We start from the raw sequence: 17,055 nt of genomic DNA, 5'->3' as shown, positions 1-17,055 counted from the left end.
TTCATATTCATAGAATATGAACATAATAGCTATTTAGAAATAAACATTAAAATGGGTGTTAGTGAACAAGCGTAATCCTATCAGTGTATATCAGATGTTAGCCTTCTTCTCTATCAAAATTTCTCAGAAGTACACAATATGAGTTTGAATCTGTCCTACCTGTTGGTGACGTATATTTTTTTAAAATATGGTGTTATAGAATATCAGTTATTTTTGGTAAAACATCCTTTTGTCTCTCTTGGGAAAACTGCATGAAGTAGAAATTAATGTTATAATGTTATGTTTCAAGGAAGCTAGCCCCAAATCCAGAATTTTAAATTTCTATCTGATGGGTCAGAGGTTAGTATGTCATAATACTGGCTAAAAGAGTGAATTAATTTATTTTCTTTATTCTTTCCAAGAATAGCTTTATAAGTGACAGTTTTAGGAACTTGTTTTATGTATCTACTTTTTAAAAATTAATATTTTGTTGTGTGCCCAAAGGAGTCAGAAAATCAAGAATCTAACACTGAGATAATATGAGTTAGACCTAGGAGTTTCCAACCAACATTATAATTATATAGGTATATATATATATACACACACACACACACATATGTATATATATACATACAATTATATATATATATATATATATGTATAAATACATATGTATATATATACACACATATATATGTACAATTATATATATATATACACACAGTTATATATACATGTATATATATATATAAGTGTATTGAAACACAAAGACCATATAACCAAAATTTTCAAAGATACTATATTTCATTAAAAAAATAAAACCTAATATGTAAATTTTTGACACCCTCAGAAAGAAATTATTTATTTAGTCTCATTTATTTCCTAGTATTTTCTTAAGATCTTATAAAACTGATTTAGATATTTAAATCATTTTCCCCTATATCTATTCATGTTAGGGTTGATGATGTATGTGATCAACCATCAGAAGCTATTAATATCAATTAGAATTCATAAGATCTACAGGATATTTCATTGACTCAATATATATTTTAGTTTTTAATGAACTAAGCCAGTTTAACTATACAGAAATTGAAGGATTTTCTCCCCAAAATTTCATAATAGATACATTTTTTTTAATGTCTATTTATTTTTGAGAGAGAGACAGAGATAGAGAACAAGTAGGGGAGGGACAGAGAGAAGGAGACACAGAATCCGAAGCAGTTTCCAGGCTCTGCACTGTCAGCACAGAACCTGACAAGGGGCTCAAACTCATGAAGCATGAGATCATGACCTAAGCTGAAGTCGGACACTAAACCAACTGAGCCACCCAGGCACCCCTAGATACATTTTAAATATACATAAAAATGTGGTGCCTGTAATTTAGTTACCGTTCTTCATTCAGTTCACTGATTTTTAAACTAGCGGCTCTTTAAACTTTTGTCCTCCCAAACCAATATTTTCAATACTTTTAAAAACTAGAGTCTGATTTAAGGGTCAGTTTTGCAGTGTTTGAAAGATGAAACAATGGTTACTTAAGTTATATGCGCACTTAGATCTCATTTGGAAATGCAGAAATAGAAAGCATACTGGTCTTTATGTTTTATAAATACCTAGCTGTTTATGTGTTTTGTGTTATAAGTAAATTATAATAAAAAAGTAAATGAGTAGATTTCTGGTATGTAATCTCTTATTGATGAGTTTTAATACCAAGTTTATCACGTAAGTGTGAATTCTTTCTTTGTATTTTCAAAATCAGAGTAGTTTATTTCTGCCATTTGGATTAATATCCTTGCTATTTATATCTTCATAGTTTGAGGTAGATAAAATGTTTTGCTTTGAATTTACTTCAGAAACAAGAACTACCTACATTAACGTCTTTAAATCACACTATACAGAGTGTCAATGGTTAAAGGAAATTATTTATACATGCCATTACTTGAATGAAAAGGAATCCTATTAATATGAGTGGCAGAATAGGTAAAATGTGAGGTAACATAATTTGGAATGAAGGATTCTTTTGAGATATTTATCTATAACACCTGACATATGAAACATAGGCATTATAAACTATGAGGTTTGTAAAAGTTATCTGTGTTTCTTGAAAGATAATGAGAAAAACAATTCTCATAGCAGGTATTTAACCATACAGATGCTACCCAAGAACAGAATGCATCTGCTTTTTTCTAGTTGAATTATGAAAATAGTCTCTGTAATATTGTTTCTAGTCTTTTACACAAACATAAAATACAACTCTTTTTTTTTTATTGTAGATCTCATTTCCATAATATTTTGAGCTTAAGACAAGTATAATGGAGAAGGACAGTAGTTATCTGTTAGAACAATTGAATTCCTAAAACAAAGAAATATATATAATCTAAGGATTCTTAGATAAGGCTGATTTAGGCAGATCACACCTACATTATAGTAAACATGTGCTTAATGTTTATCACATGAATGAAGAAATAACATCAGCTCTAAATCTTGACATATTTTTCCCACCCCTTTACCTATTTTATTTTTTTATTTTTTTTATTTTTTTAGTGTTTTATTTTTATTTCTGAGATAGAGGGAGAGACAGAGCATGAACAGGGGAGGAGCAGAGAGACAGGGAGACAGAATCAGAAGCAGGCTCCAGGCTCCGAGCTGTCAGCACACAGCCCGATGTGGGGCTTGAACTCACAAGCCGTGAGATCATGACCTGAGCCCAAGTCAGATGCTTAACCGACTGAGTCACCCAGGCGCCCCCCCGCCCCCCGCCCTGACTTTACCTATTTTAAATTTAAGTTCAGGGATAATATATACAGTTATCTATTTAATCAAGAAAAATATCTTAATACCATATCTGAAGACATTTTTCTACTTGCTTTTGTAATAAGATATACTTAGCTTGTCTGTGTTCTTATGCTCACCAGGTTCCATATGACTAACAGAAAAATTTGCCAAGACTATATAGTTAGTTCTAGTTCCTCCAGAAATCTGAAGGATAAATGAGTTGTATACAGGTAGGAACATATCATGATTTCCAAATCAAATACCTGGCTGGAGTGGAGAAATAGTGCGATGGGAATACATAGTAAGTTGTCATGTAAAGAGAGTTAACTTTTTCTTTATTTTCAAATTTAAGATAGGAGGTAGAATTCAGCTCAGTAAAGGGAAGAACTTTCTAGAAAGTAAACTACCCAATCATGGAGAAACTCTTTATAAACTTTCCAAGCAGAATCTGAACAGCCATTTTGTCAGGAACATTGCATTGGGAAAGAGATTAAACCAGATGGAATTGTATAGCTGCCATCCGCTTTAAAATTCAGTGATTCTAAATTAGCTCTTACCATTCTGCCTTTGTTGATACCACTTGAAAAGCCAGTTGTTATTCTTTCTTATCTTTCTGTTTTCTTTTGCTTCAGATTATTCACAAAATGAAAATATTTTGTAAATCTATCAAATTATGTATTGGATAATTTCTTACTCATTTCCTGTGATACTTGAGCACTGGATAAACCAAGATGAATAAAACAGATTCTACCTTCAAGGTACTTATTGTTTACTAGGAGACACAAATACATAAAGAAAAACTATCATATAGTAGAAAAAAAATCTAGAAAAGAATTATGCATACTCTGTCAGGGAATCATTACACAAACAAGCATATAATTCTGTTACAGTTGAGGGCTCAAGAGAAGCTGATGAGAAGAGGGCTCATTTAAGTTGGTCCCTTATTAATGGCGACAAGCAAGAGCAGCTACAGTGTTTGAGCATGTGGTGTCATGCTTTTAATGTACCGAGCACTATGATAGCTGTTTTAGATGATTTTGTTTTGTCTTCCAACAAGCTTTTAGAAGACATGATAAGGAAATTAAGGCTGAGTGGACAATTGGGACAAGTATTGGCCCATGATCACACATATAGAAAGAGGGGCAGAGGAAATGGGGCAGTGGCAACAGACATTCAAACCAGTATCTTTCTATATCCAGAGCGATAAAGAAAACTAATGTTTCCCTTGATAAAATGAAATAGATCTTCTAAGACCAAAAATGAAGGGATACTTTTCTTTTGAAGCATTTCTATTATACTTTACCATCCAGATTTTATTTCCAATGGCTAACTTTCTTCTCAGACTTCTTGCTAATATTGCTGGTGCCACTGCCATGCTTGGTCCAGAGGTTAAGGGAAATGACTATCATTTTAACTAATGACTCAAGTCTGGATAGAAACCTTTCTGTCCCATAGCACTTACAATTGGGATGTTTAAGTAAGATTTCTTGAAATTAAAAGGTAATAAACAATGAGAAGAACATGTAACTAGGTCATTTATATACTGTGGTTTACTCTCTGAAGTTAACAGTCTCATTGAGTATTTCCTTGTCATCTTAGTACCTACTACACAAAAGCCCATGCTAGGAGTTACCATGAGTGTAAAAGTGTATTGTGTGTTTCTGAACTACAAGAAATCCAGTAGGCTGGAGGGTATAGTTGGGAGTAGGGGAAGAAGGTGAAGATAATAGGAAATGAATACAGGAAATACAGGCTAGGGCTGATCTGCAAATACCATGATAGAGCCATGCTAAGGAATAAACATTTGATAGGCAGTGTGGGTCATCATGGCTCTTAAGTGACATAAATAGGAATGAGTTTTAATGTTTTTTAATGTTTATTTATTTTTGAGAGAAAGAGAGAGGTGGGAGGTGGGGGGGCGGGTTGGGCAGAGAGAGGGAGACACAGAATCTGAAGCAGGCTCCAGACTCTGAGCTGTCAGTACAGAGCCCGACGCGGGGCTTGAACTCACAGACCACGAGATCATGACCTGAGCTGAAGTTGGCCGCTTAACTGACTGAACCACCCAGGCACCCTTAGAAGCATAGTTCTGGAGGCAGCATGAAGAATAAATTGGGAGAGGGGAAAGGCTAAGTCAGAGAGACCAATGAAGACAGTACATTAGTCTCAGTAAATGACAAAGATTAGTGATATGAAGGAAAGCACTATTTCAAGAACTATTTCACAGGTGGATTCAATACACTTTGGTAACTGCCTGGATTCGGGAATTGAAATAAAAGGAAAAGACATAATTGAGCTCCCAGAGGTTCTTAGCCTAGACTGTTGTACAGCAGGTGATGCCACAGAACTGACTGAAGAAACAGTAGAAAGAATGCAGTTGTGAGAAGAGAACATTGAGTTTACTTTTAGATATGTTGAACATGAAGTGGTATCCAGTTAGAAACCGTCCAAATGAAGTTCAATATAGGAGTTTTCAGGAGTTTAGGAGAGATATCATGACAAAATTTAACACATTTGGGATTCCTAAATCATTGTTGAACTAATGGTACCAGATAAAATTACCTATAAGTGTGTATTTATTTAAAGGAATGCTATGGCTAGAACTTGGAGAAAAGCAACTTTTAAAGAGTGCAAAATAAAAGGAGCCAGAAAAGGAAATTGAAAAAGAGTAGTCAGAAACGTTAGAGATAAAGTGCTATGAGAAAGCCAAGCATGAAAGCAGTTGATAGTGTCAAAATATATTAATGTAAGAATGTTAAAATAAATCTTTTGGCCCTAATGGAAACTAAAGTAAGCTACTATGATATGCATGTTAAAACATTAAAATGTTTTTCTCCTTTGAATATACATAAGAGAAATTGACAGAAGCCTATTGAGTGATATGATTCATGTATACATACTTTAGTTTTCATATATTGTTGTACATGTTTGTATTAGTGCATTTCTCTATAGGATGTATTATTTTGTAAGCAGAAATAGTTTGCATTCAACTTTCTTGTTGGGTTCACCAGTCTGTTTTTTTTCCTTCAGATTTTATGTAATTGTTCTGGGTCTGACAATTTCAAACATGTTAACCAAGTCTTTTCTTCAAAAGTAGAGTTTTGGATTTATAAAATGTTTTATTTGTAAACATTCACTGCTATACAGATATTAGGACCTTAATAAAGATATGTTGAATATTATAATTGCAGTTGTACCTTAATCATTTAACATGCCCCAATGATCTTACATAGTCATGTAGTTTTTAAAAGACACAGAGCAAAGTAATTGTTAAAATAGAAGCAATAGTACAAGAGTGGACCCTTCAGAGAAAGAATTGCACAGGCCTTATCCAATCAGGAGTGATGTAGGGAAATCATTAACCTGCTCTCCTTTCTTTCCCCCCTCCTCTTTGGTTTTGTTTTTTTGTTTTGTGGTAGTCTGACCCTTGGTTATCATTACAGAACTATGGAGGTGCAATGAGACCCCCACTGAATGCTTTAGGTGGCCCTGGAATGCCCGGAATGAACATGTAAGCAAAATGCCATATTATCCTGTTTAGTATTCTATTTTCTGTCTTCTGAAGTCACACTAATTTGTAACACACTTTCAGCTCCTCAATTTCTGTGTAGTATAAAATGGAACTGGTGTAAATGAACTAAACATGTAAAAAGTCTGCCTCATTTTCAACAACATACTCCCTTTTTCTTCCTTCCCTTGCAACCTTTAATTTTTTTTCCATTTTCAAATGCCAAATGCCAACTTTTAGCCTGGTTTTCATGGTTCATTTATTTAATTAAAAATGAGTCTTTTATGTATAAACACAGCCTCCAGATAGTCTATACAAAACTGTAAAGAGATGCGGACACGAGGACCAGGACTTCACTCCACAGAAGCAGACAATTGATACTAACTTCATTTTAACAGATACTAAATGATTCCCAAAAGATCTTAATTCTTATATATGAGTCTTTACTTTTGCTTTGTTGGGATCACTCTTAACCCAGGAAACATTCTTTCTGGTATTATCTTCTATATTAAAAAAACTTTCCATACTATAGGGTCATTTTTTTAATTTTCTTTTTAAGTTTATTTATTTTTGAGAGAGATACAGAGAGAGAGAGAGCAGGCAAGGGGCAGAGAGAGAGGAGAGAGAATCCCAAGTAGGCTTTGCACCATCAGCGCAGAGCCCAACTCACAGCTCAGTCCCACGAACCGTGAGACCATGATGTGAACCAACATCAAGAGTCAGACACTTAACCAACTGAGCTACCCAGGAGCACTGATAGGGTGAATTTTTGTTTGAAAATTAAGATGTGGAGATCAGGAGTAAACTAACAGTATTTTGGTTTGTTTTTTACTGAAAAGTCCTTTCAAGCCCAAAGAGCATGGTTGTTTCTATTACACCAAATAACACCATCTATTAAGGAATTTTAACTTATTTTTCAATATCTAACTTGCCCTCAAAGTTCCATATACACCAGGTGTTTGTGACTTTCATTAATTCACTAAAGGGTCAATTCTATGATGTGGCCTAAAGAAAGCTTACCAGAAATAATGAAACCTTTCCATATAGGGTTGTGGGTAGTTTCCTCTAATATATTTTCCCATTAGTCCTTTGGTTACTTACATATCAAATTAGACAGCTCTGCCATCATTTAATGGCATTGAAGATATAATGAGACAAGTTCCTTTGATATAGATAGGGATTTTTTAAGTTTCTGAAACCATTTTCATGGAAAGCAATTTTGCCTAAAATAGAAAATAGGTTAATAAGTGGCTACCAGCCAGACTCAAAACTAACAGAACAAGGGGAAAAAAGTAGGTCAAATTTTCCTATCACGTCTTTTTACTTTTAAAGTAAAAATGGGTAGACATGAAGTCTGACTTTTCTTAAATCTCTCAAAGGCTTAGCCTTTATTAATGGTTGTTACAAAAAGGAGTGATATTTTATGCTTAAATCAAAAGCTGCAACTCTTACCAATAGGATTTAGATGTATATAAAATTTACCTACCTGAGATTCTGACTTTAAAATGCAATAGCTTTTAGGCAATATAATTTTAAATACTATGTATAGATGTAAGGAGTATACATTTTGAATATTATGATCAGTTAAAAATTAGCATTAAATGGTAAGATCGTACCTAATGTCATTTTGTGTACTACACTTCATTATAATTAGCCATGTGGTCAACTTTAGATCAACCTGTTTTTGTTAATATAAAGAAAAAAGTTATTTTTATGTGACCATTAAGAAACTCAGCTGCTTAAAACTGTCTGGTTCTTTTCTCACATACACTTAAATAAACACATATGGGTACATTAAATTCCCTAGACTATGGACACTAAAAATATGGTTGGAATTTTTAATATTATTTTTGCTGACATTTGCATTTGGGTTCCTCACTTAAATACACTCAGATCATTTAAAATATTTTTATTACCTAATATTGTATTATTCGTATAATTTCTGTTTTTTAAAGTAACTGAGCCTTAACAGACTCAGATTTCTATTATTTCTTACTATTGATTTTTTTGTGGTCTTATATAATTTTCAGTTTTCTATAAATTAGTATATTCTTAAAGAACAATGAAAATGTAAATATTTCCTTTTAACAAGGAAGTTCTGAAGTATGTAAGATCCAAACAGACAGAATAATTCATGTGTTGATATTGGCCCCAACAAAGCAAAAGTGAATTTAAAGAGACATAAAAAAATAAAATGTATTATCTCCATTATACTCAATAGAGTAAACTTTTTTGAAATTCACTTCATAATTTAGTATCTTTAAAACATATACTAAATTCATGTTTTGGCAAATAAGTATTTCTAACTAGCATTTGTGGCTTTCTTCACGTCACTTTTTTACATGTTGGGTAATTTAAAAATTAAAGGTAAAGGCATTGGAATAGTGTTACTTTAAGCTATGTTTTTAACATTCTTAGTTATTTGCATGTTGGAGTCAGGTGAGACCTGCCGGCGAATCATATCTGGATGAGTTTTCTTTAGCTTGTCACTTTTTCTTGTTTGCCATGAAAATATAATGACAGTGAAAAATAATACCCAACTGTGCTCACAAAAGTAATTAAATACTGTATACCAACTGGCAAACTATTTGGAACAAAATTTTGGTAGTTTTATTTTTACAATTATTGGTTGTCTCCATAGAACATAGTTATTCTGACATAATTTTTATATTTCAGTGCTCTGAACTCAAGTTATTTATAGTATCATCTAAAATTAAAGAGTATACTTTTAATGTTTCTCTAACTACTATTGTATTTTTACAAATAAAAGCCTAATATCAATTTCAGTACTTTAAAGTAGAATTTACAGACTACAGCCACAATGTAAATGTTTTCAAGTGCATTATGGATAAGTTTTTTAAAAGAAACTATTTCTAAATTAACCACATTTTTATAAATTTCCAGAGAGTTTAGGATTCAGCATTATAGCATTTCTAATTCAACTTTGTATACGTTGGTATTTTGTAAAACTAAGAGGACAAAGAATTTCAAAGGATCTAGACCTTCTTGTTATCCTATAGAATGATAAATTTTCCGTAGTTATTGTCTTGAAATAAAATGACTGTACAGCAAAAAAGGGGATTTTTCTCTACAGTAGTCATAGTTGCTTTTATTTTATCAAGTCCATATACGCTTACCAAAAAATACATGCTTCTTTTAAATTACATTTTTCTCTTTGTTTTTTAAATGAGGCTACCCTGATTCTACTTCAGACTATACCTATATAGAAATCTCCATTCAAAATAACTCCTGTATTATAGTGTGTAAATTACTTTCTTGATAATACTGATGGTCCTCAAAAGGAGTGGGTATTACTGAGCTTATGTGGTTGTTCTAATAGAACTTCTCGCTAATATAACCCCCATTTTATTTAGCACTATTTGTGAAACTTTGTTTTCAATCACAACGGCAGTGTTGGGAGAAATTTGGCTTATCCACGTGAATTTTTGTTTTTAGTTTTTTTTAATGTTTATTTATTTTTGAGAGTGAGAGAGAACACGAGCTGGGTAGGAGCAGAAAGACAGGGGGACAGAAGATCTGAAGCAGACTCTGTGCTGACAGCAGAGACCCCAGTGTGAGACTCGAGCTCACAAATTGTGAGATCATGACCTGAACCGAAGTCAGTTGCTCAACTAACAGAACCACCCATGGGCCCCCTCCATGTGAATTATTAATACTTAACCTATCATGTTAAAATGCAATGGGGGCACCTGGCTGACTCAGTCGGTTAAGTGCCTGACTCTTGATTTCAGCTTAGGTCATGATCTTATGGTTCTTGAGATAGAGCCCCATGCCAGGCTCTGTTCTGGCAGCTTGGAGCCTGGTTGGGATTCTCTCTCTCCCTCTCTATCTGCCTCTCCCCTGCTCATGCTCTCTCAGATGGGCTCTTTGTCTCTCAAAATAAATATATAAACACTTAAAAAAAAATAAAATCCAATGTGATATGAAATACATAGTGTGCTGAGACTAGATTAGTATTTGTCAAATAACTGAAATGTGTAAAAGGTATTGTTATTGATAATGTAATATTTAACATTTAATTTAATGCTGTTATTTAAGTAAAATGTTTAGTTATTTAACATTTAATTTAGCATGTTAATTTAACATTAAACAATTTTTTAAATGATAAATAAATATGATATTTAATCTTATACAGTCCTATTTTTAAAATTATGAGATCATTATCAACTTAACATCATTGTATACAAATTTTTGCCATGATTTGTATATAGCATTTTTTTTAGATAGAAAGCATGAAGGTGGGGGAGAGGGAGAAAGGGGGAGAGAGAGAGAGAGAGAGAGAGAGAGAGAGAGAGAGAGAATCCCAAGAAGGCTCCATTCTCAGCACAGAGCCTGATGTGGGGCTCGATTCCATGACCCTGGGATCATGACCAAGCCGAAATCAAGAGTATGATACTCAACCAACTCAGCCACCCAGGCACCCCTGGATATAGCATATTTTTTATGCTGTTTTAAGATAAATATTTCCCAATTTCTTTACTATGTTTTTTTAACATCACACAAATTATGTGGATTAACATCAAACAAATAAAATGTTTCACTTGGTAAATACATACCATATGTTTTACCTCACTTTCCGTCCATTAGGACATTGAATCCTGTATGTAAGATCATCTTTCTAAAGTGTTCCTATAATTAAGTGTAAAATCATCATCATCAACCCTATCTTAATGAGGCAACAGGTTCCAGAGACGGTACAAGTACATGCCCCTAACCTTCTCCCTGTGCACAATACTTTGACCAACTCCTCTCTGGCATCTCATTTTCTCCTTTACTCCTCAAGCAGAATAGGAGAAAATTGTATTTGGGTACCCTAATAGAGCCCAGGGAAAGAATTTTCATGTACTTCCCTGCTGTTTACATCCCTGGGGAATTCCAAACAAAATGAAAAACAATTCTAAATAGTCCAAGCTAGCATGGGTAATATAGCTAACTTGGACAGCTTCTAACATATGAGAATTTCAGGGTTAAGGTCTCTGCAATAAGAATCAGGGAACATGTTTTTTTGTTGTTGTTGTTGTTGTTGTTTTTAATTAAAAATTTCCTCTGTCTTTTTGCTGCAGTTAGAAGGAAAAGGGAATCTTGAGTGACCCTAATTACAGAGGACCTTCTAACAGTAGTCTACTTTTTATCAAGCAGTATTTATTTAGGTATACTTAATACTGAAGCATGAGTACAAGAGACTTTTTCACTTAATTTTGTTTTAAAAGATTCATGTCCTTTTAAGCTATAGAATACAAAACCTTATCAACCACCCTAAAGTGAAGTAATATACTGACATACATTGGATTAGATTATTTCCTGTTTATCTCAAGATTTACTCAGGCCACTGTCTTGACCTACAATTATGAAAACAAAAAAAGTGATCCCTTTTTTAAAAAGAAAATTGTCTGGGCACCCGGGTGGCTCAGTCAGTTAAGTGTCTGACTGTTGATCTCAGCTCAGGGCTTGATCTCAAGGTCATGAGTTCAAGCCTTGCATTGGGCTCTGCACTAAGTGTGAAGCCTACTTTAAATAAATAAATAAATAAATAAATAAATAAATAAATAAATAAATAAATAAATAAATAAATAAATAAATGTAAATTGTCAGTGGCACTGAGAGATAGATTAATACATGTATAAAGTAAACTGATAGTCTGTGTTTTAAAAGAAGTCAAATTTAGTCATCTTTTATGTACATATATATTTGTAGTTTAGTAAAAGCAATCATTTTATAGATATTGATATTTTAAAAATAATTTCACTTTAATTTTTGTTGATATACAGGTGGCAGTTATCTTTGTGTCATAGGATTATACTTTATATTTATTTCGTAATTAGTAATTTTTACCCATGTTTTTACTGTTACAGGTGATTATCACTTTTAGTGGTTATTACAATAACTGAACTTAAAATAAAATTGGACCGACACAAAGTAGTTTGATTTGGGAAGAAAACTATATTGTGAAATGATCAAAATTTTTGATTTAAGAAATAAAAAATTTGTGAAAATACAGAGTAATTTCAGTGCCAACCTAGAACTGCATGGTAACTAAATTGTAAATGTTATATTTTATGATTTGTTATTGCTTATTGTGAAACATTCAAAACATAAGTTAAAATTTCATTGATCATATTGTCTTATAGGGGTCCAGGTGGTGGTAGACCTTGGCCAAACCCAACAAATGCCAATTCAGTGAGTATATATATATTTTAATTTTCTTTGCACTTTCTAGCATTGAACAACAAAAATCCTGTTGCTTTTGAAAGCCCTGCAATTGGTTATATTAACTTTTTTAAAAAAAGTAATCATTCAAAAAATAGATTTCGCATATATATTTTTAAAATATGTACAATTTTTGAAATGATGAAGTTTTTTACTTCACAGTCTAATGTAAACATGCATTCTACATGGATAAACAGACTTCAAAATTAAAATAGAAAATGTGATTTAGGTATACCACAGTAGCCTATATTTATTATAATATATATTTATCATAAAATGATTTGATCTTCTAAAATAATTATGGTAATCACTAAGTTGCCAGATAACCTCAGTCTCTATCAGAGTTATTATGATTGTATTTATTATACTAGTTACACCTAGGTTTGCTCTCTCACTATTCCTGGAGGCAAGTATGCATTTGCCCTGTCCCTATTGGCTGAATTGGTGTTCCTACACATCTATCTGTGTATATGACATGCTGTGAATTTTCCTTACATGTTTTGTGATAGTGGTTTAACTGCACAAATATTTTTCTCTCTTAATAATAACACATGAATATATGCATAACATGAAAATTAAGCTTTCAGTCTTAAAATTAATATGATTTAATTTAATGATCCTGGTAATGTTTTCCCTTCTTGACTTTGAACCCTTGAGTTTCTTCAGTATAGAGAGAGTTCTGCAGTGTACCTTTGTGCAGTGTGTGCACTGCACAAAGGTTCCTGACTCAAGGAAGTTGGTAGGGTACTAAAATACAGATTGTGCTCCACTTGTAAAGTCTATGAGTATCTGACCCAGCAAGGATGCCTTTTGCTAATATGCACAGAGGTACGCCCATTGACTAGCAATGACCTTAATGCTAAATAAACATGAAACTGATCCAATGTTTAAGGTTAATTTAAATTTCAAGAAAATTTGAAGTTAGGTATAAGTGGTATAGAAAGAATTATCCTAAACTTATAGCTATTCTAAAGCTGAATCACTTTCTCCTCAAGTAAGCAATTATCATATTTTTAGAGAAAAAAATATTTTATGTTATCTTCCTGTCTCTTAGTTTTAATAGCTAATTGAAATAGAATTTGGAGTGGAGAGAGTGATAATCTTGCTTACATTTGGATCTTCAGTGTACTATTTAATCTTAACCAATCTTTCTTTTTTTTTTAATTGAAATTTTAAAAAATATTTGAGAAAGTGAGTGTGAGCAGGGGAGGGGCAGAGAGAGGGAGAGAGAGAGAGAGAGAGTGCGAGAGAGAAAGAGAGAGAGAATCCCAAGCAGGCTCCATGCTCAACACGGAGCGTGACGCGGGACTCAATCACATGACCGTGATTGACATCATGACCCAGGCCAAAATCAAGAGTCGGTCTTCCAGTCTACTGAGCCACCCAGGCGCCGTTTAGCAAATCTTTCTAAAATACTTTTTATCCAGATTATGCTATAATGTGAATGTGAATTCTTTCCTCTTCCAAAATTCTTTTAGTTTGCTTATATCCTTTTGGAGAGTTTACATTTCTATTTGCTTCTTGCTACATGCCTTTCAAATTCATTTAAGATTTCACTTTAAGATGGCAACTGGCTAGCAGCTCAACATACAGTTCTTTCAACTCCCTATTAAAATACCCATAAAGGTACAGGAAAAAACAATTTTTTGTAATACTGAAAACTGACTCTTCCTATTGCCAGAATCTGGAAAGACTTTCTATTCAGAATCTGCATTTCTGTCGAAACTGGATTAAAAAGCACAATTAATGGCACACCTTAACTATGTGAGCCTTCCCACCTAGAAGCAAGAAGACTCTTCTCTCCTTCCTCACTGTCAGCTCTATCAGTTATCCCTCAACTGCCCCTTGCAGACAGCCACGTGTAATTCACACCCGCCACAGCCTTCCTCCAGCATTACCTCCTTTTACACACTCATCTGGAGACTCTGTCCTCCAAAAACTACTTGGGAAGGTGAGCAGGATTTGATATTGAGGATGGTGCATTGTACCAAGCAGGTATATTATCCAAGTAAGAGTATTGGATAGAGGCAGAGATGAGGAGAGACTTCTGCATTCTGCTCATGTTTAGTTTTGATGCACTCCACCTCTTCAGAATTTCATGGAGTGAAGCACTGTGGATAGGAGAACATACTATATTGGGTCAGCAGGTCTGCATTACTTTAGACCCTGAGAAACACTAGGGTAGGAGGTATGCATATCAAACTACCATCCTATAGTCAGTATGAAATGGGCATTTGACTAGCATACATGCGAGAAATAGAGTTGAAAATAATCCCTTGTGTTAATATATATCACGTGTGGATACATCTCCCCCTCACTGAAAGAAATGTGAATAGGGAGGGGCGCTTGGATGGCTCTGTCAGTTAAGTGTCCAGTTTCAGCTCAGGTCACAATCTCATGGTTTATGAGTTTGAGCCCTGCGTCAGGCTCTGTGCTAAGAGCTCAGAACCTGGAGCCAGCTTCTGATTCTGTGTCTCACTCTCTCCCTGCCACTCCCCTACTCATGCTCTGTCTCTCTGTCTCTTTCTCTTTCTCTCTCTCAAAAATAAGTAAACATTTAAAAAAAAGTGAATGGGGAAAAAAAGTAGGGAGGGCCCAAAGCTTTCTTTTCAGAAACGGAAAGGGGGTCATCATCCTGAATACAGAAAGGCAAAGTGTTCCTCTGAGAAATGATTTATTATGAGAACAAGAAAAAAAATCGTAAAAAACTGATGACTTTTCTGGGAAAAACATAAGGCTTAAATGAAACAAAGCAAAAACAGTTTAAGAGGGATTTTTTCTCCCTAAATGCTATCGATTATATTCTAGTGACAACTTACCTATACTGTTTTGATTTTCAAGTTCCTTAGACTTCTTGTCCATGTGTGTAATTACAAATACTTTTTGTTTGTTATTAATACAATAAGTCTCTGACTCTTCAGGGTTGCATATTAAAGTGGTTAATTGTTTTGTTTTTTGCTGTTTTCAAATATGTCTTATATTTGTTTGATCTTATATGCTTTTTTTCCATTTTAAATGTTTATATCAAAGTAACCTTAGATTTATAGAAAAGCTACAAGAATAATACAAAGAACTTCCATACAGGCTTCATCCAGATTCCCAAGTTATACCACTTTTGCTCTATGATTTCCTCTCTCTGCATGTACGTATTTTTTTCTGAATCATTTGAGCTGTATTTGAGTTGCTGACATGATGACCCTTTATCCCTAAATATGTCAGTGCATGTTTACTAAAAACAAATACATTATCTTTCATAACTACAGTTAAGATCAAAATTAGAAAGTAAACATTAATGTAATGCTGTTCTCTAATCTGCAAACCTCACTCACATTTCCCCAATTGTCCCAATAATGTGTTCCATAACAAAAGAAAATCCCAGTTCACTTGTTACATTTAACTGTCAGGACTTTTTGTCTTTAATCTAGGACAGTTCCTCAACTTATCTTTTTTTAACCTTGCAGTTGTGTTTAATGCAAATCAGTTATATTGTAGAATATGCCATAATTTGGTTTTATCTCATGTTTCCTCATGATTAGATCCAGGTAATACATATTTGGTAGGAATACCACAGAAGGAATGTTGTGATTTTCTCAGTGCATCGTTTCAGGAAGCATGTGATAGAGATTTGTTCCATTGCTTTTACTGTTAACTTTGGTCACTTAGTGAAGGGTGGTGCTTGTCAGGTTTCTCAACTATAAAATTACTGTTTTTCCTTTTGTAATTATTAATTTGTGGAGATATACTTTGAAACTACAGTAAATAAATATCCTCTTCTTCCTCATACTTTCATCTGCTACTTTCGGCATCCATTGGTGATTCTTGCCCCAAGTGGTTTTTTTGCTATGTTGGTTGCCAAATGGCTGTTTTCTGTCTTTCTTTCTTCCTTTATTAATTGACTCTACTACAGAGTTTTTCTTTCTTCATTCATTCATTTATTCATTCACTGTATATCAAATATGTCTGTGGACTCATTTTATTCAGTAGGTTTTTGATGCTGAAGTCACTCCAGATTTAGCCAATAGGAACCCCTTCAAGCTGGATCATGTGTCCTTTTGACATGTTTCCATTATTTGAGCATTTTGAAACTCCTCTTGTATTTTCCCAGTGTTGGCTCTGAAACAGCCATTTCTTTAAGAAGCCATGGTTCCTTTAAATGGAGAGTGGTATTTAGAACCCATCAGAGTGATACAGATTCAAGAGCCTCCCCACAGAAATAACTAAGATACAGATGGATGTTCATACACATTCCCATACACATGTATGTCTTTCTGTATCTATCTATATGTACTAAAACCATTAGTACACACTATTGCTTCAATTTCAATACAACAGAACAGGATATATTGTAGACTTTCTGCTTTTTTACTTCTTTGAAAGTAAGAAATATGTCTGCCATTATGTACAGTATATTCATTTATTTGCTTAATCTTTATAAATCCACAGTTTTCTGTTATAAAAGTATTTTAATCAAAAATGTTTTTTGTACCCTTTTACATGACAGTACAAAAAAATTTTTAAGGAAAATTCATGTTTTTAATTCAGAATAGAAGTATGATTTTCACTTTTAA

At 33.5% G+C, this 17,055-nt stretch overlaps 1 protein-coding gene across 5 annotated transcripts in view; it reads left to right on the top strand.

Moving 5' to 3' along the window:
- Window positions 1-17,055, top strand: part of SSBP2 (single stranded DNA binding protein 2) — a 309,669-nt gene that overhangs the window by 252,011 nt on the left and 40,603 nt on the right. For 3 of the 5 annotated variants that reach the window (XM_007079791.3, XM_007079789.3, XM_042989363.1), the window contains 2 exons: window positions 6,171-6,262; window positions 12,409-12,457. In XM_007079791.3, coding sequence (XP_007079853.1) covers window positions 6,171-6,262; window positions 12,409-12,457 — 141 coding nt within the window. The remainder of the gene's footprint in view (window positions 1-6,170; window positions 6,263-12,408; window positions 12,458-17,055) is intronic. The other 2 variants (XM_007079792.3, XM_007079790.3) reach the window with 1 other exon arrangement.

Source organism: Panthera tigris, chromosome A1, assembly GCF_018350195.1.
Source record: "Panthera tigris isolate Pti1 chromosome A1, P.tigris_Pti1_mat1.1, whole genome shotgun sequence".
NCBI classification, from domain to species: domain Eukaryota; kingdom Metazoa; phylum Chordata; class Mammalia; order Carnivora; family Felidae; genus Panthera; species Panthera tigris.
The sequence above is the reverse complement of the archived record's forward strand: the minus strand, read 5'-3'. Positions and strand labels throughout refer to the sequence as shown.